Source organism: Solea senegalensis, linkage group LG6 (assembly GCF_019176455.1).
Source record: "Solea senegalensis isolate Sse05_10M linkage group LG6, IFAPA_SoseM_1, whole genome shotgun sequence".
Classification (NCBI taxonomy): domain Eukaryota; kingdom Metazoa; phylum Chordata; class Actinopteri; order Pleuronectiformes; family Soleidae; genus Solea; species Solea senegalensis.
In genome coordinates this window covers 8,778,536-8,805,010 of record NC_058026.1, presented here as the reverse complement: position 1 = coordinate 8,805,010, position 26,475 = coordinate 8,778,536, and the positions used below count along the sequence as shown (strand labels likewise).

General features: G+C 40.8%; 2 protein-coding genes and 1 non-coding gene across 8 annotated transcripts in view; 2 read left to right on the top strand and 1 right to left on the bottom strand.

Moving 5' to 3' along the window:
* The first annotated feature begins 458 nt into the window (after nucleotides 1-458).
* nol11 (nucleolar protein 11) lies at nucleotides 459-9,008 on the top strand. Its single transcript, XM_044027310.1, has 18 exons — nucleotides 459-637; nucleotides 1,489-1,602; nucleotides 1,733-1,789; nucleotides 2,054-2,202; nucleotides 2,391-2,448; nucleotides 2,587-2,728; nucleotides 2,842-3,048; nucleotides 3,956-4,032; nucleotides 4,483-4,606; nucleotides 4,757-4,845; nucleotides 5,145-5,210; nucleotides 5,358-5,542; nucleotides 6,424-6,549; nucleotides 7,298-7,546; nucleotides 7,728-7,806; nucleotides 7,939-8,031; nucleotides 8,576-8,683; nucleotides 8,856-9,008. Exons 1-18 carry the CDS (start codon nucleotides 491-493, stop codon nucleotides 8,967-8,969), a joined length of 2,184 nt encoding a protein of 727 aa, XP_043883245.1. The 5' UTR covers nucleotides 459-490; the 3' UTR covers nucleotides 8,970-9,008.
* Nucleotides 9,009-10,889: 1,881 nt separating this feature from the next.
* trnas-aga lies at nucleotides 10,890-10,971 on the bottom strand. Its single transcript has one exon. It is a non-coding gene; the product is annotated as a tRNA-Ser (tRNA).
* Nucleotides 10,972-13,222: 2,251 nt separating this feature from the next.
* LOC122770436 (nucleosome-remodeling factor subunit BPTF-like) overlaps nucleotides 13,223-26,475 on the top strand; it is a 39,333-nt gene continuing 26,080 nt past the window's right edge. For 3 of the 6 annotated variants that reach the window (XM_044027287.1, XM_044027286.1, XM_044027284.1), the window contains exons 1-10: nucleotides 13,223-14,120; nucleotides 16,100-16,922; nucleotides 19,498-19,549; nucleotides 19,741-19,909; nucleotides 21,249-21,491; nucleotides 23,341-23,523; nucleotides 23,745-23,920; nucleotides 24,736-24,915; nucleotides 25,233-25,414; nucleotides 25,656-25,787. In XM_044027287.1, the coding sequence (XP_043883222.1) occupies nucleotides 13,541-14,120; nucleotides 16,100-16,922; nucleotides 19,498-19,549; nucleotides 19,741-19,909; nucleotides 21,249-21,491; nucleotides 23,341-23,523; nucleotides 23,745-23,920; nucleotides 24,736-24,915; nucleotides 25,233-25,414; nucleotides 25,656-25,787 (2,720 nt within the window). In that variant the 5' untranslated portion in view covers nucleotides 13,223-13,540. The remainder of the gene's footprint in view (nucleotides 14,121-16,099; nucleotides 16,923-19,497; nucleotides 19,550-19,740; nucleotides 19,910-21,248; nucleotides 21,492-23,340; nucleotides 23,524-23,744; nucleotides 23,921-24,735; nucleotides 24,916-25,232; nucleotides 25,415-25,655; nucleotides 25,788-26,475) is intronic. The other 3 variants (XM_044027285.1, XM_044027290.1, XM_044027288.1) reach the window with 3 other exon arrangements.

The following is a 26,475-nucleotide window of genomic DNA, read 5'->3' as shown; positions in this document are numbered from 1 at the left end:
GGATAATTGGAAAATGAGAGAACATGAGGTGTAATCTTCTTCTATAACAGCAGAGGGCGCCCTCAGCCCAGTTAAGATCCACTATTGACTGTTGTTGACCTAACAGTTTAAGATACAGTATTTCCTCAAGCAGTAGATTATTTGTTAGTCAAACAAAAATATTCTACTGTTTTATTTAAAATTGATGATCATATGTCCTTTTTGACCTACACAAGAAATAACCTCAACCGTGTTTAAAAAAAACTTTGACTCTGAATAAATTTTAAACAAGCTACTTTTTTATTTGTACTTAAGTAACATTTTATCAAAATAGTGGTACTTTTACTTGAGTAGAATATTTCACTACTATTTCCACCTCTACATAATTAACAGACGTTTTGATTCACACTCCATACCAGATAGTGGCGGTAATGCACCAAATCGTTGAAGGAAGCGTTCTCGTATCTATTCTCGCGATACCCTATGATTTCTCCTCTCTTCTCGTCCAAACATGGCCGCGTTGTATGAGGGATACACGTTGTGCGGACTCGTTCCAGCTCAAAACTTGTCTAACTCGGGCATTCAGGGCGTCGAAGAGGAGCGAGACAGTGACCATGTCATCGTCACCGACTGGACCAGATCTGTTACGCTGTACAAGGTGAGTTTTAGCGTTTGTTTTGATGAGGCTCTTCCTAAACTGGGCCAGCTGATGATGAGTGTAAAACATGTTAAACTCGTGTCCACGAGCATCAACGGCTGTTTTCAGCAACACATCTCCATGGACCAGACAAAACGTACTTCAAAGCTCGGATAGTACATTCACCCATTTCCTTTTAAACCCCGTACTAATGGGTATAGCAGCGGTGGAGTACTAGTTTACCAAAACATGCAAAGTGGATTAGCTAACGTTAGCTATACTCAACGCAAGGCGCTCAAAGCACCAGGGCTGCACGACATTATGAAGAAATGTGATGATTACGAGACTTGTAAATACATAAGTACGTGGTAAATAATATTATGTTTCTGCTTTGGCTTGCTGCTAATACAGACGTAGACAGTAGCATTTAATGTAGACCGAACATGAAATGCATTTTCCACTCTAACTACAAGGTCTACTCACAAATATATGGTGCCCTGTTGAAATACACTGGTAAAAAAATAGCAAAACAAGTGTAACTGCAGTGTATGTCATTGCAACTGTCAAGTAATTTATCTTGTCATTTCTCTGGCCGTTAAGTAGCTGGATATAGGTAGATTATAGGTATGTTACAGTATGAAGGGGCAGCCAAATTTGGAATTACGAAATAATACGTACGTTTCATTTCAATATTGTAATTAGCCTTAACACACACACACACACACACACACACCATGACTTCTATTCTATGTTTTAGCTAATTACTTAGTAACGCATGTACATTTGCATATGTTCATGTTATCAGATGATGGTCCCGTTATTGGCGAAAAGGATGTTATTATATCTTCCTCTCTGTTCTGTGGTTGTGACAGGTGTCAGACCAGAAGCCACTGGGTAGCTGGACAATCAAACAGGGTCAGACACTGACCTGTTCAGCAGTCTTCAACTCACAGACTAAGGAATATGTGGCTGTCTGTGACAAAAAGGTAAAATCTTTTAGGCTAGTGTTTTTTTTTTTAATTTTTGTGTGAACCCCCCACTGACTTTCTGTCAGATTACACAACTCAAGAATATCTGTTCCCTGTTAATGCCTGTTCTTTATCCTATTTTCTTAAGGTGATCAGAATATGGAAGGAAGACAACATCATTTTAGATAAGACCTTCAAAGCAACCGTAAGTCTAAACAGGAGTATTCATTCATTTATTCTCTTCTGTTAAGAAGAGAATAAACACCAATAGTGTCAGGAGCTTCTATTTACACTCTGTAGCACTTTGCATCCTCTTCATTTTTACATTTCTTAACCTAGTTTACACATGCTGGAAAATAAATCTGTTCTCTTTGTTTCCTATAATTTGAGTAATATACAACCTGTTCAGAGTAACTGGTAAAACTGAGCACATTCTCATTCTTACCACTTATACATTTACTCTCTCTAGGTGTCATCAGATATCTGGAAGATTCACTGTGTACAGGGAGGAGAGCCTGTGGTGTTGTTCCAGCGAGGAGCTGTGAGACTGCTGGACTCACTGCTTTCTGCTCCACAGCAGCCCATAGAGGAGGTCCTGGCTCAAGAAGAGGTCATAAGGTTAGTCTTGTTATGTCCTATAACTATGAGAATGTTGTAGTCATCCGAGCAGGTTCAGAATCTACCCCAAGAAATGCATTCCAGCAGTTACCATTTCTTTTTTTTGTAAAAGCTTTGAATATATCTATGTAAAAAATACCCCTGTGTTTCCTGTAGTATGTTAATGACTGTTCCTTATTTGCATTTAGGTGGAACACAAATATATTGGCAGAAACACAGCAGTTTGTCATCTTCACAACTGAGCAGGTAAGATCATGATTAAATATTTGGTTTTGACACAAAAGTGGATATTTCATTGTCCAGATTTTTACTGGCTGATCCTTTCAGCTCAATACTCTCTTCTGGAAAGGTTGGCCTCTAACAGCTGTCTCTGTCTTACCACAGAAAGGAGATCATTTCCTGTACCTGCAGAAATTGAACCCTAACACTTTACAGAGGTACCGGCTGGAGAGAGAAGAGTCCAGTCTCGCCCCGCTCAGCTTTTCTGCCTCCTACAGGGATAAACACATCCACCTGCTTTATCTCTGTAAGCATTTCAGCATTACTGTAGAGAGAAATTAACGGTCTTGGTACAGTTTACAGATTAAGAAATGACTGTACCAGTCATAATTTTTGTCTCATTGTTTTCCTTCCAACTAGATCCTAATGGCCATCTCTACCAGAGTGTCATCTCAGTGCGGGGTCTGGGGACTGAAGATGGGGCCCAGGCTCTTCCTCTTCCTCGTAGCCTGCTGCTGGGTCTTCCTGTGGGTGAGGGTCCCCTGGAGGCAGCATCAGCCCTCATCCTGGATGAAGCTCATGTAGCTGTGGTTGGGGTTCCACACCCGTCAGCTGGAGCTGGGAAAGGTAGCTTCATTTAATTTTACCCTTACAGCAGTGCTCCACTCAGAGATATTGTATCTGATCGTGGTTAGCCTGAGCATCTGGGTGGTTGTTTCAGTTTTTACTCCACTATTATGGTCATCTTAATCACAACTGGTCTTACTGGGGGTTTTGACACACAGCCAGCGAGGCTTCTAGAAAACAGGCAAAAAGTCAAAAGGCAACAAAGCTGTGCCCTAAAGATTTGTGTAAATATAATTAATACATAATGCAGAAACACGCACAAGCCTACTGGGTCATAATATCGTGTTGACCAACATTTTACACTAGTTGAACAAGGCAAGCAAGAATCACCACTTTTTCCACAATTACAATTTTTAAGTTCCTTTTGTTGAGAAGTTTACGGACAACTTTTGTGTCCCAGACATTTCCTGTTTGGTCACTGTTGTAAAGAAACAGTAGTAGCAAGATACTGGTAAGGACACGGGTGCTTTTCTTCATGGCTGGTGTTGTCTTGCCTCATCAATAATAGAGCTGTGAAGAAAAACACCAGTGTCTGTCTGTGTTTTTTCAACAAAAACCCTATCCTGTTGCAAAGAGAATAACTTGAAATCAAAGCTTATAGGTGAGCAATAGAAATATGGTAGTGTTTTTCTATCCTCCATAACACTGTGGCAGCGAGTTTTAGAATCATGACAAGTTTTAAAACAAAGAGCTGTCTTTTGGCTTTAAAGTTTATAAGATTGGTGATGGAAAGATCGACCTGAATGTTCTTCCTAGTATTATTTTATTATACTGGAATATAGATTATTTTCATGAAAATACTTTTCGAATGAATGTAAGAATAACAATGGTATTGTCTTAATTTTGTACCATTATGAAGACTGTGATTAAGTGTCTAATATTTCCTGAATGTCTTTGAATTTTTCAGACTTTCTCTGCATCTGGAATACCAACTTCCAGACTCTTCAGGCAGGGAAAGAGATGGCGGGTAAAATCTATGGGCAGGTAGGCACCCTTTTTGGTTTATTTCAAATAAACCACCTAGTCAGTTGTCTTCTAATGTTGGTATTTAACAGATTATCATTTTTAGTCATGCTAGCAACACAGCCTTTTACTAGTGTACAGATGGAGCTCATACCAGTGTGTATATGAATAGTTTTTTTAACTTTAGACATATGCATGAACCACCCAGTCAAGCCCTCAATGTTGTTAGTCCAAAGTTCCCTGTCCTTCCAGTTGACTGGTGCTGATGGAGGACTGTATGTCTTTGGTAGAGAATTGTGTCTGCTCTCCACTGGGACTGGGTTCACTGTCCCTTCTCACAACTGCGTAGCAGTTAACAGTCTTATAAATAGATGCACAAATAGACTAGGGCATTCATCTGTATTTTCTGTATTTCATACATATGTACAATTAAGTCAGATTTGTGTTCATTTCCTCTTCCCTCTGATATAGCTATGGTGTTTTTCCAACAAATTATTCATTCCACATGGGAAAACCCTCTCTGTTATACCATTTGTTTGCCCCAAATCTTCACTGGCCTCTGCACTCGGGAAACTAAGGCAGGCCAAACCTGAAGGTGAGCTTATTATCCCTACTGCAAAAAGCAAATCACATACAGAAACAATTGACCTTAGTGTGCATGTCTGACTTCACTGCACACGTAAGATATGGTACAGTAGATTGTTCATTGAGGTCAGTGTATTTCTTTTTTTTTTAACTGGCACAGAGTCCAAAGCTCCAGCTTCAGTACCATCTTGGAACAATATTCTACACGGCGAGAAAGCTCCTTCGAGAACAGTGGAAACCAGGAAGACGGTACAGTGTACAACTGTGTTTTTAAATATGTTATGTTGCAAGGCAAAACATGGTAAACTACTTGATGCATTAAGGATATATATTTTATCGCTAATGTGTCACTCCATGCCATTACAGTGAGATTTTCTTTTGAATATCTTTTGATGGTAAATATGAAAAACCTTTATTAATTAACACAGCCTCCAAATGAAATTGTGAAAATGTAGTTCTAGCGTTACTGTATTGTTTATGACATTTTGTCTTGAGATTTATTGAAAATGTCAGCAAAGAATAAGAATTTGACTCTTCTTTCAATATAGAGAACAACCCGCAAGACTCAATCAACACTTTGTTTAACAAGTGAACAAGTTCTCGAGCTCATTAAGGTAAGGATTTTAGTTTTACAGTTTCCTGGCTCTTTAGACATACTGGGCCAAATGTTTTGAAATGTTTGTTCGATGGTTGCATGCTTTTCATATTAAAGTGGGCAAATTCTGTCAACCGAATTTGACTAAATATTTTATTTCATATAGACGGCACCAGCAGAAGACGTCCAGAAAGAGGTAGAGGGTCTTCTGTCTCGATCAGACATCCAGGACTTGCAGCCTTTAGTTGGGCAGCTAGTATCAGTCCTTGTGTCCCGCAGCCTGGATGATTCAGACTTTTACATCCCCAGCATCCTGGCACAGCTAGTGCACACTCGGTACCTCTGCCACAGGTCAGTAAAGCAACAACTAACTGAGATTGAATCAGGGTTCCCACGGGTCCTTGAAACCTTTGAATGCAAAATAAGATGCAAAAAGTGTATCTAGAAAGATTATTGGGCCATTTCCTTTAAAACTATTTTGAATGACTTAAATGAATAAATTCTAGGGGAAGCAGTGATGTATTTCTGTACCACAACAAATACTAAAACTTGCATTTGAATGAAAATGTCATAATTGAGATTCAAAAAACAAGTTCAACTACAGTACTGTATCTTTTTTTCAATCTGTTATCTTGAGATCATGGAATAATCATCGTGTTATCATAGGATAATGGTCCTTGATAACAAATAGTTTTTTCTTGTTATCACGAGATGCCTGTTTTCTAGTGATAATGGGGTTAAGTTAGTCACCAATCGGAGCAGAATCACTGAAGTACAAGAATCTGTAAAGCTTCAGCCATGGTCGTGTTGTCCGTAAATAATGAGGGCTAATCTGAATGCTATCTCTAACCGAAATGTTAAAAAGTTAATTAAAATAACATGGGTGTGAGAAGTTGGGTGCTGAGGGTGAACCCTTTACTGCAGGATGTTGCACCATGCACTTTTCAACAGCACTGGAGACATGAGCTGCTCATATTATCATCATCATCATATCACTTCACTTTTTAAATCTACCAGTGAGCACAAATCCTGTGATAACGAAATGATTACTCTGTGATCATGTGACAGAAGGAAAAAAAATAGTCCATAGTGTTCGTGGGCTTCAGTAGATTTTCAATTTAATTCCAGTGATGTAGAAGACATGAATTGAATGAACCCAACCAGAGATACTAGTTGAATAACTGTTGAGACTTTTGCTGAATGTGACCGTTCACCATTATGACCCTCTACAGTGTGTGTCCTGACCTTGTACTGTTGGCCTTGGAGAGGAAGGATTACTTTCTGTGTCAACTCTGCTTGCAATTCTTCCCTGACATCCCCGAGGCAATCACCTGTACCTGCCTCAAGACCTTCATCAGGTAAAAGACACAGACTTGTTGTTGCCATGACTTTTTTTGTGTCAATTGTAATTTTTTTTAATTTTAAGAGGGGTTGATGTGAATAAGTTCTACACCGTTATTCTACGCCAATATTCAGGATTTAGAGGTTCTCTTGGTCTTGCCTATACCCTCATCATCTGGCATAATGTCTCCACCAGTGTCAGTATAGCTGCTTTCAGATAAAGTACAGACATGTTGTCTTCACTGTGGAGATTTTCTGGAGCTTCTCCTACCAGCCCCATTGTCAAATCTCCACGTAACGTCCGAGTGGTGTGAGAATATAGCAGCGATACAAGTGGGCAATGCCTCTGCCTCTTGCATTGTTGGACCCAGGCATCACCACTTGCTGGGATGCTCCACACATTCTACTGTTTAATAATTTAAACGGGTGATCTAGACCCGTTTAAATAACACATTTCTTCATTAAAATTAAACAAATTCAATCTATAGAAATCCATATTTCTCTTCCGCCTTTTCACAACATCATCAATTTTACTATCACTGCTCTAACTTCCAGGGCAAACCCTTTACAATAAGACCACAAATCCTATGATCCCACACTGCCTCCCAATGTCATCAAACTACAAAAGCCATTGTAGCAGGAATTACATTATGTGCATTTACCTATATTTACCTAGCTGTTTAATTATTTGATTATGAGCCTAACCTGGTTTAACATAACATGAATGAATCATAAACCATGTGCTGCTCCGCCTTCATCTTGCAGTATGTCGGATAGTGATGCAGAGAAAGCCACCCTGGAGCCTGAGAGCGTCTCCTTCATGGAAACCATCGTCTCTAAGGACAGTGACCAGGTTTGCCAACAGAATGGTTTTGGCCCCACCTCTTTTGACGAGGAGCACACAGACAACCTCCATGGGGATGGTGCAGTCTCAAAGACCAAAACTGCAGATCAAAAGACATCAACTCCATTGGAAAATCTCTGTCCGGTGGGATTACACAAGGCTGTTCTACTGTATCCTTCCAGTGCACACTGATCACTCAAACAAAGTCATTCAGGAAGCTATTCATGTTCATTTAGAATTTTGTCATTGCACTGTTTACTGTTGCCAGCAAAATGTGTTGTTGAAGTCCCTGGACCATGGATTTAATTAATAAGACAAAAAAAGTATGAAACCTTGACTCAAGCTGATAAGAAATGAGGTTTTGCAGACGGCATACAGCGAAACGTTCCTCCTCCCACACTTAAAAGATCTGACCTCCCAGCATGTTGTTGTAAGTGACAGATTTTTTCTTCCTCTTCAGTCTCATAATGTCTGACCATGGCCTTTTCAACCCTTTTAATTACACTTAACCACTGACCATAACGATGTTTTTCAATGTTTATTTTCCTCCTTTGTCAATCAGCTTTTCCTCCAGTACTTGCAGTTCCTCTACCTGAAGTATTCCCACGATGCCTTCCCACAGATGCACGGACTGAGATCACCAAGTCTGACTCAGGTCTGTTTTCGTTTGAGAGTCGAGTTAATCAAAGTGCCCCCAGTTTGTGTCCGTCACAAAAGGACATTGGAAAAATGTATTCCCTGAAAGATTTTCACATGCAGATATGATGGAAGATATCTTTTAGTATAACCTGAACTGTGTGTGGCCACAGCCTCAGAATGTACATTGATGTCGAGTGATGCAGTCTTGTGCTGTGTTAGATGAAAAGAAAAATAACTGGAGGTGCAAGACATGTTTGTGCTGGATCTATTTATATTGGCCAAACTTGAATTAAAAAGTAAAAGACGGTAAAGGTAATACATCTATGAATGTTTTGGGTTTTTTCTTTCAGCCTTATAGACGTTATCCCCATCATCCCCAAAATATATAGTGCATGAGCTTGATATTTACAGTGTAAACATTGTCATGGATATGTTGTGATCTCTGCTTTAACTGCTTCAGTCAGGCAACAAATGGAGCAAACTTTGAGGCTCAATGTACACAATCCCTCAATAAAATACATGAATAATGACATCATTTTATTTTGTGCATTTGATTGTAGATCATGGATTGGGTTTGTTTGGTGTTGGATGCCCATTTCACAGTGCTAGTGATGACACCAGAGGCCAAAGGCTTACTGCTGAATCTCCACAGCTTTGTTAAGTCACAGGTAACCAACTCTCCTCAGTGTCTGGCTGCACATTGGTTTCATAATATGCATCGCATGTGACTCTGTTTCTGTAGTTGTGTAGAAAGGCTTGATAATCAGTCCTACAGTTTCATCAAAATTAATTTTAAAACGTTTTCTGGAAAATATAATATGTTATCTGTTTTATTTTCAGGTGAGACTGGTCTCTGAACTTGGTAAGATCGAGGGCAGCCTCCAAGAGCTGAGCAACATGAAAGTGAAGAAGGACGTTGGACAGTACTCCATCGAAATCATTGAGCTGTTTTAGAATGTGTACAGAATACTTTTAATAAACCTTTGAGCATAATTGTCTCCGTCCAACTTTTCAGCTGGAGTTGTTTCAAGGTTGTGTACGTGCATGTCCGCTTGTTATTTTTTGTTTTTTGGCATGGATGTTGGCCATAAAAAAAACTTTGCAGATACATTTGCATGGCGTTTTAAACCATTAGCATGATTAATTGACACTGCATGTGTGTCAGACTTGACCACAGCATTACGGCTGTGGTTACACTCATAATTGCAAAACCGTTCAACCGATGGCAGGTTACAGGTCAAAAGTGTGGTAGAATTATAAGACAAACATATTGCTGTCCAGGGTGCACACTGCCTGCACCAGCGAACCTCGTGGAGGATGAAGCGGTAGAAGAGGTAGAGGTGAACCCCTTCCACATGCTTAGACAATCGTGAAAACAAGGCAATGAGCTATCCATGTGACTCTGAGCCCTGCGCTGGTATTCGACAATGCAGTATACACCTAAGCACTTTGGCATGATTGAGACGGCATGCACAACGGCCTCGGATAATGTTAGTCCAAATTCGAACTAAAAAAAAATCGTAATTCATTGTCGGCAGGATTCTAACCTGCTTGAGGAGACCCCAATGGATTTCGAGTCCATCGCCTTAAAATAAATGATTTAACATGAATAAAAAATATATTAACAACAAATCCTGTAAGTTATACAAATGATTTACATTTTTAACAAGGTGCTTTTCCACCTCAGAATGAAAGAGTGTCAAAAGCTTCAAATGCAGTTGACAACACTTTAGCCGTCCAATCAGCACACTGCCTCACTGGTTAGAAAGTTCTAGTGATGGGAATTCCGGCTCTTTTGGCTCGGCACACTAAAAAGAGACGGCTCTTTCGGCTCCCATGTGGCTCCTTAGATTTTTTGTCACTTAAATTGATTTATTACCAGATTATGTGTAAAAAAAACTAATGTAAAAAAAAACAACATATTTATAATATTTATATGGCTTTATTAATAAACTTAACATATACATAAATACATTAATACATAAATTAAGACCCATTTTAATTTGTGAAAAAACACAAAATCATCTGAACATCACTCAACAAAATATAACTTAAAATGTGATCTGGGATGTAGGTAGGAGCAGCAACATTTGCAGGAGTTGACACTGTAGAACTTTCTAGCAGGCAAAGCTATTTATCTTTCATTCTATTTATCTGTTTATTGTTGTAACTGGTATCAAAGCACCGTTGCCTTTAAAGTGCCTTTAAGGTGCATTGTCAAAGCCATTTTTTGTTATATATTAACCTTCGTATGTGCCTTTGAAAAGCTATCTATCATCAGAACCTGTACGACTTGTCGGTTTTATAACCTAACTCTAGTTAGTAGCTAACGAACTAATTACTAACTGTCTAACTAACGGACTGCTGTCTAGCTACTAACTGACTGCTGTCTAACTGCTTTTTTAACTGTGTATGTGGAGTACACCTTCAGAAAGAGAGTCGAGTTGCACTCGCCGTACTTGTTCTGGTTGCCCTTTCCAGAAGGGAGTATTGAGTTGAAAGGATCAGCCAGTAAAAATCTGGACAGTTGTAAAACCGTTGGGTCTATCTGTCCCAGTTCTTCGATATATTCATTGCAGGCGTCGACGAAAATAATATAGTCTCGATCGGGGAGCCGGCTCCCGTCGTTCACTTCAGAGAGCCGACTCTAATCCGGCTCTCATTCGCGACCGACCCATCGTGCTGTGTTCGGAGGAGCTGTTAGGACTTTGTTAGGAGGTGTTAGGACTTTGTTAGGAGCTGTTAGGACTGTTAGGACTTTGTTAGGAGCTGTTAGGACTTTGTTAGGAGGTGTTAGGACTTTGTAGGGTAGATTGGCCACCGCATGCACAACGGACTCGGATAATGCTAGTCCAAAAAAAAAAAAAGGTTAATCGTTGTCGGCAGGATTCGAACCTGCGCGGGGAGACCCCAATGGATTTCTAGTCCATCGCCTTAACCACTCGGCCACGACAACTGATATCAAATATATGTTATAGTTATGATAATAAACTAAGTGCTTAGCAGTCCATGACCATCTTGATGCATGCGTAGTGGACTGATGCTGATAGGCTCAGTATCTGGTTTTATGCTAACGCACGTCGACCTGCTCAGATATCGCACGACGCTCGCGACAGCCACAGTCCCCGTGTTCCACACTTATCAACTTTAAATGCTCTCAAAGAAAGAAGATTCAAAGAAAGCAAAACCATTGACGAAAGTCAGGAATCAAATGCTTTTGACTAAGTTGTCTTCAGCCCAAAAGATGTCCTTATATACTCGAGATAAGTCAAAAGCGGAGGGTGTCGCGTGTCGCCATGAAACGACTTCGTACCACAAAGCCCTCAAAATACATTGAGCCCGTTACTGTTGTTTAGGTTCACTGGCTTGTCAGATTTATAACATTCAAATTAAAGGTCCGGTTTCCCCAATCAATGTATACAAAGTAAATGTAAAGTAGGAAAAAAGAAATAACACGCAGTTTAGAGTAGTTGGACATTTACTCAAATTCTTCCATCGGCTTCTCCCTTTAGGGTTCACCTGCCTCCATCATGACTTGTGACTAGTGTGATAAAGCGATCGAAACAGCGTCACTTGACTTTCCGTGGTCAAATACACTCCTGAATGTGAAGTGCGCCGATATTCTCTCCTTTACGTCAATTCCACTCAAACGGTCCAGACCAAGCATTCTATTTCCAGTTTTCAAAATAAAGTCTTATCGAAATGGAACGCAAACGTACTGAAAGGAAAGCTGTTAAATGATCCATCAAAACAATTACATCTTATCCTTGTGATGACATGTAACATAATTATGTCAAATAAAACATTAATAGAAAGTATGGTAGCTATATACTGCCTATAGTGGAGATATAGTCACTCATCTTGTTGTTATATTGTCTGTCATTTATTTGCATATATTAATACTCATATGTCCTTACCTTTTTCGATTTTTTCTTCTATTTCTACCTTGTTATGATTTTTGGCTGCTGCAATACGGCAAGACTGAGGTTATTAGTCCTTCATTGAAGTGGTATAAAATCCATAATTTGTATAAGTTTATGATTTCAGGTTCATTGGACTCAGTACTTCTTGTACGTCATGCACAAGTAGTATGAAGTATTTTTACTCAGTAGTTTTGGAGTAATCAAGGGTCAAAGTTCACTTTTCACAACAAAACAGAGGTTAGTCAAAGTGGTACCATCTTTGAAGTGGTATAAGATACACATTTTTTGTATGAGTTAGTTTGCTATTTCAGTTTTAATGGACTCAATATTTATTGTATTTCATACAGTACTTCAATGTATACTTTAGGAGTAATCCAGGGTCAAAGTTCACTTTTGACAACAAAAAATGTTTGTCCATCTTTGAAGAGGTATAAAATCCATAATTTTGTGCATGAAATACAAGAAGTACTAAGTCCAATAAAACTGAAATCATAAACTACTAATTATTATTGTCAAAGAAAAAAGATATTCCTTTATTCCTATCGTATTGTTTGCAGTGTTGCAGCAGCTAAAAAGCATAACAAGGTAGAAATCAAAGATAATTAGTATGAGGAAATATTATGTCCAAGACGGACGATATAAAAACAAGATGAACGACTATTGCTCCACTATACACAGTATATAGTTACAATACATTTTACATAATTGTGCCTCACAATGATAAGATATAATCTATCTATCTATATATATGTATATATGCTTCAAAACAACATATATATGTATAAATATTTTCCTTTCACTTTCGATAGGACTTTATTTTGAAAATCGGAAATAGGACTGCTTTGTCTGGACCGTTTGAGTAGAATTGACGTAAAGCAGATAATATCAGCGCACTTCACATTCAGGAGTGTATTTGACCACGGAAAGTCAGGTGACGCTGTTTTGACCGTATTTTTGGGTTATTATTTTTTCCGCATCGCTTTGATGTGATGACAACGACTAGTTCGACTTCAAAGATGTACTACTGTATCACTGAACTCACCAGACGCACCCGTCACCTTTGTTGACCATGCTGCTGCAGCACTCTGTACCGCCACTAAACATACTACGGAAGGCTGACCGAGCTCCTTTTGGTGCCAAGTTATAGAAAGGTTCAGCACCTCTATGTGTTTCACGCTGAATACACTAAAGTTGTTTTTGAATATTCAACTGCAGGGATGGACTTTAATGGTGACTGTAATATTATACCTCTTCCGCAATTATGTTTTGGTTTAATGACCACTGTGCTTTTACTTTGAAGAAAATTGACTTTATTTCCGGTACAACCACTGCACGTATGTGGAACTTGACGCAGCTCTGAGGCCTGCTGTGTTTTCAACGGAGGGAGAGCCATGAAGAAAAATGGCGTCTGCAGGCGACCCAGAGCGGGATACCGGCCCTTCACTCTGAGCTTTCCACTCTGGAATTGAGACCGGGGCTTGGTGGGGACATTTCGGGAACCATCTCCGGGTCTACTGGTATCTCATTCCCGGTTTTTCTCTGGTTTGCGTGGCTTATCCAAGCACCGAGATTGAAGCGGAACAGGAGAGACTCTCTCCTACAATGAGGGGGAGAAGAGGAAGGCCTCCCAAACAAGCAGCTGTGATGCGGGAAGGTTCACCCGGGCCAGTCCGCGGCTCTCGAGGCGGCAAGAACAGAGGGATGCGTGGACGCGGGAGAGGTAGAGGTCGTGCCCGGGGACGGGGAGCAGGTGGCGGCGTTTCCTGCACAGTCTCGGCGGAAGTGGAAACAGAAATCTCCGGCCGAGACAACTTTAATTCGTCCCGGGGCCGCAGGAAAGTTGGAGGCTCCATCGCGGCGGCGGCATCGCGGGGCAGAGGAATCAGAGGGAGAGGCAGGGGGTCAAGAGGCGGCCGCGGCAGCAGAGGCGGAGTGAGGCGTCCTCAAAACAAGGTGGTATACGACGATAACAGCGACGAAGAGGACGATAACATAAGCTACAGGTCTGAAGAAGACGATCTCCTGAACGACAATCCTTCGTCGGATCTCGAAGAAGAGGAGGAGGAGGCCCTGGAAAACGACTCTGACTATGTGGAGGAACTACCGTATGATGATGATGATGATGCCAGCTACTGTACGGAGAGTAGTTTCAAGAGCCACAGCACGCTCGGCAGCACCCCAGGTACGTCTTCTTGCAAGTGCATGCTCGCATGACTTGAAGTGTGCATTTTATTTTTAGCTCTGAGCAGAAACCAAGCCGCATTGTTCAAAATGGAGCTTGCACTCAGAACCAGGCCTTTGTTTACCGTGTGTGTGCTCTGCTGGCCGCGGCCATGCACCTCTGCTGCACGCTACAACCACCGGCTCTCGCACGTTTGACATTATTTTGTTGGCTCAGCACATTTATGTTGTCAGTTTATTAAGAAGACTGTTTTTTTACACTCCTCGTACACGCAACATTTAACGTGTGCTTATGTGCAGTGAGTTGAAAAAAAGGGGTGTGTGTTTACGGCGTTTGCTACTTCTCATTCATTTCATTCATTCAGTATTTCTAACTTCTATAAAAAAAAAAGTCAGTCGTTTACTATGCAAACTACGATTCACTAATAGAGTGTAAAAAATGTGCACAATTGGCTTCGCGTTGAAAGTCCCAACTTATTTGTATACACCTGTCAAATCAAAGGTGTTGGGTTGTTGTTGTGTTTTTTTTTAACACAAAATTAATAGATTTGTTCGTGTATTTCTTTTTTGTCACTTTATTTGAGAAAACACACCAGTTACACAATGTTGCCCAATTAGTGGCCTTTGTTTTGAAGAGTGGCGCTCTTTTTTCCACTTGTTGCAAACATTTCATTATAATAATACGCGGTGGCCCGTTACCATAGTAACCCCACTTGTTTTTATCAGGTGGGCACATAACATTTCCAAACTATGAACAGTCATTTTTGATAAAGTTGTCTCTGCAAAAAACACACAGTGACACATTATTGCACAGTAATTTATCAGTTTCAAAATTGAAAGAGCAACTTTAAATAATGCAATCAGCAGATTGCAAAGGGCACAATTTAATTTTTTTTCTATTTTTTGATTGTTCAATCAACTATCCAGACCGAAAGTGCTGTGTGTATAATTTATCAACATTCGTCTGTGAAGTGCATCTAGGAAATAATTAATATATGTAAGACTTGCATTACAATATAGTTATTGTTTAGATGGTATCACTTGTGATAATTCTTCATTATCATATTATTTTAAATATATTACACCATAAATGTCAGAAACTCAGCCTAAAGTTAAATATATCCCACAAAGCAAATTGCAATATCGGTCAGAAATTAGATATTCCCCCCCAAATTATTCAGTACTCGGTACTCATTCAGTAGTGGTTTAAGGATTGCACACATATTTTGCATCTTCTACGTTCCAATAAGCAAATATGTCCAGTTTTCTAAAGACCTGAAGATGGTACGGTTATGCAGCTCACTGAATGGGTCTTTGATTAGAGCAGTGTTGATGGTGCTTGTACTGCCACAAACAGGGAATTCACAGGTGCTGTATAAATGTTTTAAAATCCTCCACATGTATTTCTCTTTCAGAAACAAAGGCAGATTTCTTGAATTGATTTCAAGTACTTTACTCTATTTTCCTGGGGCAAGAATATAACCGCCTACTCTTTTCAGATGTCATTGTCACACTGTATTATGGAACAAGCCACATCAACACTAGCTTGCAATTCCCTCAAATAAGATCACCCAACTGTCCTATGCAGCATTTTGAAGGAAGAGTGTGTTAACTTTATCTGTTGTTATCGTCTTTTTCAATGCACAAGTTTGGATTTAAGCTTCTCAAGTACCTATTAATATATTTTACTGGCACCCCAGGTGCCACCTGTCAAGCTGAAAATTGTAAAAAGATTGTTCTCAGTATGTCTGTGGTTTACCCTCCCACTGCCTGCATTTCTGTAGGCAGTGTACCGTCAGACAGTTCATTGAGACAGCAGAAATGCAGCTTGCATTTACTTTTGACAAACAGACACATTACTGCATTTCAGTTGGGTTTCCTGTTGCATATCGTGAAAATGCACATAGTTATTCTTTAGAATGGGAATATTTTTTCCTTTTTTTAATTTATGTGCTTTAATTTTCTCTTCATTTCTTATAGGCCGGAGAAGGAGTAGGCCGGCGCAGCCACAGTCTCCCATCCTTGAGGCAAAGGACATTCCTTTACTGGAGCTTCCCAAGCCCTCTGAGGACCTCCTGGTCGCTACCTCACAGCTCCTCAATGTGTGTGCAGTCTACGAGGTCCTCCGCAATTTTCACTCAGTGCTGCGCCTCTCTCCATTCCGCTTTGAGGATTTTTGTGCGGCACTGGCCAGCCAGGAACAGTGCACACTGATGGCAGAGACTCACATCGCCCTACTCAAAGCTATTCTCAGAGAGGAGGACACTTCCAACACCACGTTTGGTCCTGCTGACGTGAAGGACTCCGTTAACTCCACTCTGTATTTTGTGGATGGTATGACCTGGCCAGAGGTGGTGCGAGCGTACTGTGAGAGTGACCCGGAGTATCGGCATATTCTGCCTTCTCAAGAGCGTGAGGATTATCCGTATGAACCGTTGGACAGCAAAGTTAAAGTTCTTCAGTTTTTGGTGGATCAGTTTCTGGCAACCAATATTGCACGGGAGGAGTTAATGTCAGAAGGGGTGGTCGTCTACGACGACCACTGCAGGGTGTGCCATCGTCTTGGTGACCTGTTGTGCTGTGAGACATGCTCAGCAGTTTACCACCTGGAGTGTGTGAAGCCACCGCTTCAGGAAGTTCCAGAGGACGAGTGGCAGTGCGAAGTGTGCGTAGCACACAAGGTACCTGGTGTTGCAGACTGCATCCCAGAAGTGCAGAAGAGCAGGCCGTTCATTCGACAACTGCCAGTTGGCTTTGACCGACACCAACGCAAATACTGGTTCCTGAACCGCCGCATTGTCGTGTAAGTTTACTATGTTTGAACTTAAGTTCTGAGATTATTGCAGAAGTTTCAGAATTAGAGATGTTGGTCTTTTTATTGTCTTGCTCATTGGTTGTATGTATTGTACTTATCAAAAGATTAGCATAGTTACAATATACTAACAAGACATACCCAACTGGAACACAATTGTTCCACAGAATTTTACTGTGGGGTAATCAGTAGTAAAGAATTGTCTTTTAATGCAGCTTAATTAGCAACATAAAAGCCTGTGGTCATGAATGTCACAATTTTTCTTTTTAATTACAATCCCCACTAAAAAGAGGAGAGATGTGGCCACTAATCCAGTAATTTAATGTGCTGTGATTTGATAGGGTACAGTATACTGTGGCTGCCATCTGTGCAGCTGATGTACCACTGTGGGCCATTTGACTTAATTCATTCTTTCAGTCATGAGCTATATTGCTAGTACTTTGACTAGACTGGGTGAGAGGCAGGTTAGACCCTGGATAGGTCAACAGTCTATAACTGGCCTGACATACAGAGACAAACAGTTGTTTACACGCACATTCACACCTACTTCAGAGTCACCAACTAACCTAACCTGTCTGTCTTTGGACTGTCACCCAGTCAGACATGGTTTAAAACATTCAAACTCCATATGTTAGCTCAACCCAAAACTCTGGCCGCTGTGCCTTCTCAGTACTGAGATTTGTAATCTTCTTGAGGGGCATTTGCTCGAGCCTGCTTTTCACTCACTCCATCACTCACCATCTGCCAGTTCCACTGTTGTGGGGAAAGCCTTCGATAGTAAACTTAAACCACCATGAGATAGCAAAAGCACTGGTATATGAATTGAGCTTTCTCTTTCCATAAGAGACGTTGCACCCATTTCCACACTGAAAGCAACAGTCTGTTACTATACAATTAATTCAAATTAAATAGTACTGCTGTTCAGTGAAACAGTTGAGTCCCTCACTCCCTCTACAGGAGTTAACATAACCTGGCCATCAGCAGTATTGTCCCTATATGTTAGCAAATGATGTTGGTATTGAGCAGGCACAGATGGTGAGTGTGCTGGATCAGCAGCAGCAGCAGCAAGCCTGCTATATAAACCATAAAGGATTATGAACCTGAACTCTGTAAGATTTAAGAGGTTGGGTGACCCGAGGTACGTTACTGCTGCATTTTTCTCTCTCGCTTTTCATTTCTGTCATATTACTGAGCAAATTGGCCCCAGTAGGTGCTGAGCTTCAATCTCTCCTCACAGGCTTTGTGTGTGAACAAGTGATGTGCGGAAGAAAATGTGGCATTGGGTGTATTTATTTACACAAGGTGAAGGTGTCTTTGCGTCTGCTTGCTTTCACCTTGGTAAAGATCTGCCTGTAATGAAGTCATAGAGGGATGCTGGATTGAGAGTAGTGTTTCGTGGCCTCAGGCAGCGTCACAGTCCCTGGACGAGATCAGTGCTGAGCAAAATGCTGTTAAATACTGCGTGTGACTTGGTCTGTGGCTGCTGCTCCAGTAACGAGTCTCACGGCGAAAATCTGTGATTTCAAGTAAACTGTCATTTAGTATTTACGACTCGGTGGTTATTAATAATATTAAAAGGAGATTTGGCACATTTTATAACAATCTGCGGCTCACAGTGCTTTACAAGAAAAGGTAAATCAAAATAAATGCTTACAAGCAGAATATAAAATTGATAAAAGAACGAAACAAACATTTTGAAATTATCTAAATCTGCTTAAGTGTATTGGCATTATATCACCCATCCCTTTTGAGTGATTATTCAAAGTGTATAAAATACTTCTGTCATTTATGTTATTAATGAATAGTTAAAAAAAAAAAGATTTGTTTACCTCCTCCATGCTCAACTCAGACCAGCCCTGATGCTGTAGTACTTGTAGATTGTTGGAAGAATACATTATACACAAATCTATGGTTCATTTGCCTAGCTATGTAAAATGAGCCCTCACACTCTTTCCTGTATTCCTGCTGTCACTCTACAAAACAAGAACGAGAGGAAAAGTCGAAGAAACCAAAGTCTGATCAACACTTTTACCGTGTGCAAGATTCGTCAATGAATGTCTTGTGTGTTTCCCACTTTCTTTCATGTTGTGCATGCAACACTCTGAAAACCTCTGCTTACAGTGGCAAATTGGCAAACTATTATCTCACACGCTTCAATAAAAAATGTACTTGTTTTTGCCACAGATTATATGTTTGGTATTCAGGCTAATGGACACACACTGACATCAGTGTGAGGTAAACTCATAGATTATTGCGAATCACTACTTTTCATCCAAAGTCCCAACAAAAATCTAAACACGCTCAGTCAGAAAGTTTCATCGTGGCATTTTATTATGACCAGTCCAAAGCACAGATAGATCTTTTGTCAGCATCATGAATTGTCTCACCTGCCAGGTGTAGTGCTCATTTTAACACAATTTCAGAGAAAATTCATAGAAAAGGGGAGCCGAAAAAAAAGCAATTTCTATGGCACGTTCAGCTTCAGAAAGGGAGCATATGCCCTACACCTCCCTGTTGTTTCTTCTCATTTTTACAATTGTCTCCCTCTCTCATTTGTCCCCTACAGTGAAGAGGATGGTGAGCAGGAGGACAAAGCCATCTGGTACTACAGCACTAAGGTAAATGGCTTATCCTTTTCACCAACTATGGCCATATCTTTGTTACTGTTATTGTTTTCGATTATACTCATGTCGGAATCCTGTTTGTTGTTTCTCCCTAATTAACAAACCAGTAGGTTTTTTTTATTTTATTTTTTTACTCCCTTTAGTGGTGTTGTTGAACTCAACACCAAACTCTTTAACCTTTCCAGGTCCAGCTGGCTGAACTTATAGATCGCTTGGATAAAGAGTACTGGGAGGCCGACCTGTATGCAGCCCTGGAGGAGATAAGGGATGAAGTGCACACACATATGGACATCACTGAAGACCTAACCAACAAAGCCCGTGGCGGCAACAAGTGTTTCCTCACTGCAGCCAATGGTAAAGAGTGCTCCGTTTTTCTTTTTTTTTAAGAAATAAACTTAATGATCACAGAGTTTGATTATGGATCTGAGTAGAAGAAGGAACTCTTTAAGCCCAAAGAGCCCGTGTGCTGTCACTCTCCGGCTGTGTGTGTGTGTTCACTTCTTCTTCCCCAGAGCTAATGAATGCCACACTGTCATAGATGGGTGGGCTATAGGAGTCAACCCAGCTCTTATGTAATCTTACTCTGGTCCCAGTCTGGCCAGTATCCAGCTTTTGAGCCTCTCTCTAGTCCATTTTCATGTCCTTACTGTCTGAACGATGGCCACCAAATCCAAGAAGTGTGGCTTGCCGCCCTGCCTCGCTTTGTTGGTGACGATGATCAAGTTGTGAACGTGTCATGTTTATAGCATTCAGCCTGGCGTGTAATTCAACAATTGATTTTAGGGTTGCTGTGGAATGTGGGATGAATGTTTGATGCAACAGCTTTCACTTCTAACAGGCGTTGCGTGTAGAAACGTTCTCTATTCTTGGCATCAAAAGATTTCACCTTTATTACTCCAATAGTGGATATTAAAGAGAACAGACACTTAAAAGAATTGTCTGACTTTTTCAAACTTGTAACAGCAGTTGAACTCAACACGGCCATTACAGTTTTTTTTCTTGCAAATAAAAAGTATACAAATATGCATTGTTAATATTCAAAGAGGAGTATTCCTTTAGTAAGCACTTCATGCCCAGAAAGTATCCTCTTATTGGTTTGTATGTAGCAGCTGTTTTTATATAAGAGACTGAATTTAAATGCCCAAAACAACAAACAGAAATAGTTACTGTGATGTGACAAACTGACATTGTCATAATCATTATTCATTGTTCTCTGCAGGATTTTTGGTTTTCCACGCTCTATTAATTAATATTTACGGAGAGGATAACACATTAAGCAAAACTATGCCATCTTCCCCCCCCCCCTGCTTTTGTTCTTAAACAAATCGTGGGATCGTTGTTTTTAAACTCACTGTGGGAAAGTGAGTGTGTGCTCTTCTTCCTCTAGTGTTGAAATGTAATTGTACGAAGACACACTCTCAACAGATTTCACAATTTTCCACTGTGTCAAAAGCCCACCATACTTTCTTCTCTCTGACCACACACAAGAATCTAACTTGATTGTTGTGTTGGAACTTAAATTGAATATATCCAGTCTTATTATTTGAGTTTGGCCTCAACATGATGTCATTTTTTGTTATTCTTGAAATGTATATTTCCCATGGTGTTCCCTGACAAACTTGATCACTATAAAGTATCCCCTGTCAGTGTTTAACCGATCATATGTTGTTCCTCTTTATCGTCTGTCATCCAGAGGAGATCCTGGACAGGTTGAGGGCTAAGAAGGAGGAGGAGCTGGAGGAGGTGAAGCGGCGAGCTGCCGAGGAAGCCCTTAAAGCGCGCCTCGAGAAGGAGAAGGAGGAGATGGATTTGGGGAAGGATGGGGAGGTTGCGCTGAAAGACGGGGGACAGCAAGATGGCAAGGACGGAGTGACGGAGGAGGAGAGGAAAATCGAAGAGGCCACAGAGGAGAAAAAGGATGGTGCAAAAACTGAAGGTAGTCGTCATATTTACACGTCACAATATAATTATAAGAACATGTTAAGTTAAAACATGTAGAATTCAATATTAAACAAAAGTAACATCTATCCTGAAACACTGTTTTATCACACTGTTCTTATATTGTGCTCTTTTTTCAAACGTGAACATTTACAGTCGTGTAATTAGTTATTGATCTAAGAATCAATTCTGCAGCTGTTGGTTGTCAGACCAATTTGAAACACTGGGCTCTTTATCAAGACACAGGCGACAAATTTGGCACTCAAAGCTTGCGTTAATTTACGCCAATGTCTTGCTGATTATGTTTCGTACGATGCAATAAAGAGGCACTTAAAGAAGACCTCAATATTTATTGCTTTGGCAGCAGAATAACATGCTAATATCTTGGAATTAAGTTGGCAACGGGCATTTAAATGAGAGCATAATATTTCAAAAAGTCTATATCAACTAAGTCCAGTTGCCTACATTTACACTCCTGAGTATACAGTGACCTGGAGTACTGAGGACCTTCACACAAATTGCTAGCTATATTGTGTTAATCTTAAAAGTCTTTCTGACATCAAAACTCTAAAATTTCAGCCATGTCATGAACCCTATTTATCAGTCTCAACCACCACTGCTGTCATCCTCACTATTATCTCCAAGTCACCTGTGCAGTATCAAGGAAAATCTTACGTATTTCACCATTTTCAACATCGCTGCTCATTCTGTAGTTGCCGAAGCTCCGTCCACTGGCAGTAGTGCCTGTAACTTCTCTGATGGGCTGATATTTCCAGTAACCTCTGCTCCAACACAAGTCACCTCTGTGATCTTGGGACTGGCCAATGTGGCTCCAAAGCCTCCGGCCTCCACTGCAGAGGCTCAGATAGAGATGTTCCTATATGAAGGTCTCTAACTACGTCAAAAGTACACAAGGACATTTTAGGGCGATGTTGCCCTCTTTACGCTCCTTTTTAGGGATTTGCTGCATGACCACATCCTCCAACACTGCGAATCTCATACCCTTATTGCCACCTGTGACTTGTGTGTTCTAGCAAGCCCCCTCCTCCTCCAGTGCCTTGGGATTCCTCCTGACCATTTCCTAGCCTGGCTTTTTTTGCATGCGGCTCTCAAGCTCTCCATCTGCTGGCTTTTGTCTTTAGTCATGCAATTTTTTTATTTCTTGAAATTTGGCTTCGGCTTTGGAACACCTACTGCCAGACTGCATTTGAATCTTAATCCCCATTGGGCCCTTCCTTTCAAAGAGCTGAGAAGCGGATTGTTTTGTTGATTGATTTGCAATCAGATACCATTGTCACTGTAATCAGCCGGGCTTGTCTCAAGAGCTTCAGTCATCTGCATTTTACCTGGCACAACGATTGTTATGTAAAGCTTTTCGTCAGCTTCTTGCTTGTAATCTGCACCTTGAATTAGATAGCAGTATGGTGTATTTGTTGGAATGTATCTCACTGATTTACATTTAACTTATTTATGCTTGGAAATTAAAGAGCACACTTTGTTTTTGTGGTGATGTGTGCACAAGCTTTGCCTTGCCTTGACTGGTCACTCGTTGCTTTTAAGTAACCCCTGTTCCACATCTGGTTGTTGAGTGCATGCATTACATATTGCTGACCAATAGAGGGAGCCACAGCCTTTACTAATAATTATTAAGCTCTCTCACAAGAAATACTAAGGTTTTACTTATTGGTCAGTGTTTATAGGTTTGATGCTACAATTTTATTTTCCAGTTCAATTCTAGCTAATATCTGCAATTTGCTGGCCAAAGCTGTCGTTGAACAGAATCGTCAATACACACAAACCATGTTTGTCTAACCGATAACACTGTCTGTGATTTTCTGTCCATGTAGCAGAAAACCCATCGTCAAATTCTGTGAGTGGAGACGGAATACCCATCCTGAGCCAGCCCCCCCACACCAGTGAAGAGAACAGTAACAGCAGCATGGGTGCCAGGCTCCCTTCCAGGGGTCCTGAGCCCCCAGACCTGGCTGACAAGTCGTCCCAGTCATCGCTGGCGAGCCTCGATGAGACAGGTATGACAAAGCATCATAATTACTTCTTGTTTTATTGTAATACATCAGCATTCCTTATTCCTTAAATTATGCCAGATTATGCCTAAATTATTAAGGGGTTTTACAATGTAGGACAAGATGCTTGCAATAATCTCCTCCTATCATATTACCTCAGTACAGTTTACTACTGAAAATGATTTGGCTACCTCCAACTTTGACTGAAATTGACTTTGCATTTCTAGGAGACGGTAAGGACTCGGCCAATGGTGAGACGACAGGTATCGGCAGCAAGAAGTCTTCAGCAACTCGCATGGTGACCCGGCTGAGGAACCCGGACAGCAAGCTGAGTCAGCTGAAGAACCAACAGGTAGCTGCTGCTGTTCATGAAGCCAACAAGGGCTATAAAGAGGGCAAAGAGGTGAGAACTGGAGGAGAATGTGATCTGGCCCTTCCTATCAATAAACAGTCTCCAACCCCTTTATTAGGTACATAGGACACCTAATTAAGTGGCAGAAGTAGTCTTCTGCTGCTGTAGCCTGCTGTATGTCCTCTGAGGCTCCACATGTCGGGCATTCAGAGATAGTTGTCTGTATACCTTGATTGTAATTGAGTCACTATACTGTTGTCTTTTTATCATTTCAAACTAGTTTGTCCATTCTCCTCTGAACTCTGGAATCATCAAGGCATTTTTGCCAAGGGAACTGCTGCTGCTCACTGGATATTTTCTCTTTTTCTAGAGATGGTTGTGTGAAAATCCCAGAGTACGAAATTCTCAGACCAGACCGTCTGACACCGGCATCCATACCACGTTAAAAGTCACTTAAATCCCATTTCTTCCCCATTCTGATGCTCGGTTCAGGTTGTTTTGCCCATGTCTACATGCCTGAAGTTGCTGCCATGTGATTGGCTGATTAGATATTTTCAAACAGTGAAACATTGTGTACCTAATAATAAAGTGATCAATGAGTGTATGTGTGCACGTGTATAGGCTAGGTCAGTTTTTGCATTTAGGTAAAGGCCTAATGGAAGCATGATGTATATAACTGACTATCTTCTGACACCCACACATCAGTTATAACTGCTGTAACTCATCACACAGAGGGACAACATGGAAACAAGCGATCACATTAGACTAAGATAACTATAGCCACTTTTAAGGTTGTAACATAAGTGTCACAATGTCAGAGCAAGCATGTGGAAATGGGTCCTGATCGCACTTTCTCACTTCCTTAGGTACTTGTTGTAAATGCGCAGGGGGACATCACTCGCATCAGCACGCGCAGCAGCAAAGACGTGGTGATGAAGGGGACCCTCAGTCAATACTTCAAGCTTGGCCAGGAGGGCAAGTTCCGGGTCTATCATAACCAGTACAGCTCCAATGCCCTGGCCCTCAACAAGCACCAGCACAGAGAGGTAACAAGTGGTTGTATTGCCATTTTCATTTAGAAAAAAGTAATTGTAATAATGCAGTTCAGTGGTTAGTAGAACTTTCCAGGTTTGTAATGCAGATGGATTGAAGATTATATCGTGTCCATAAGTGGGAATTCCTGTCTATGTTAGCCCTGCGGATGGATTACACCTCAGTCCCCATGCGCAGCAGAATTTGACAGATATCAAATGAGACGTGAACATTATGTTTTTCTGTTTCCTGAGCTCAGTTGCTACTCCTACCTCCACTAAAATCAAATAAAATGAATAAATGTAATAAATATCAATCTCTGTTTCATCAGGACCATGACAAGAGGCGGCATCTCTCGCACAAGTTCTGCATGACACCTGCAGGAGAATTTAAGTGGAATGGGTCAATTCATGGCTCCAAGGTTCTGACCGTCTCCACACTGAGATTCACCATTGTCCAATTAGAGAACAATGTTCCAGCACCATTCATGCACCCTAACTGGGCCTCACACAGGTAAAGAACAGAGTTTGTGACTAGGATGTATGATGGAAGCTATTCAAGTTGTATGTGTCCGTGCATGTAATCTGTTTGGTTTTTATAATTTGGATGCCTCTGTGACAGTATAAATGCGTAGAAAGGAAAGGAAACCAATGCCAAGACGGTGGCATTCGTACCAAAATAAACTACAGCCTGGACTAAATTTTGACAGTTCGAGTATAACTGATTTTAATGTCTTTTTTCCTTTGCATCTTAGGACAAATTGGATCAAAGCGGTGCAGATGTGCAGCAAGGCCAGAGAGTTTGCGTTGGCTCTGGCCATCCTGGAATGTGCCATTAAACCTGTGGCTATGCTGCCTGTCTGGAAGGACTCGCTTGGCCATACAAGGTAAACACTGTATTTGCTTTACATGTTTTTCTATAATGCATAGAACATGTTCATAAATCTGTGGGTTTTTTTTACTCCATGATAGATGATTTGAACAGAATAATAGTCACGAGGCTCATTCACAAATTCAGTAAATGTAGCTCATTCAAATACATTAAATAGCTAAAGCTCAAACAAGGATTCCGTGCATCACACATGTGGGGATGTGTGGTGCATTTAGCAGGCGGTGGTGACTATGAGCAGATCAAATCAAAAGGCCCACCGTAGCTGTGAGGCATAATATTTAGACTTCAAGTCCACCACCAGTACCACCCACCTATGCCTCTTCTACTGCTACAACATCACAACAACCCTTTAAAGAAGTGATTGTCCGAGATCTCACGTCAGGCTCGAGAGTTTGTTTATGTGTGTGACCGAGCTGAGAGCATCAAAGTAAGAGAGCGAGAGAGCTTCAGGACAAGTGTGGATATATATGTTGGAACTTATCCAAGACCAACTACCATCTTCTCATCTTTAATCAGCACTTTATGCTCACTTTGTCAGGTCTCCAGGTGCATTACATTATTAATGTTGCAATGTATTTTTCAAAGTGAATTTTGTGAAGTGGTGGTGGAGAATATAGGAAAAGGTTTATGTGAAGTGACAATTGTATAATACAAATAAACGCAATCCTGGTACAAGCACAGGC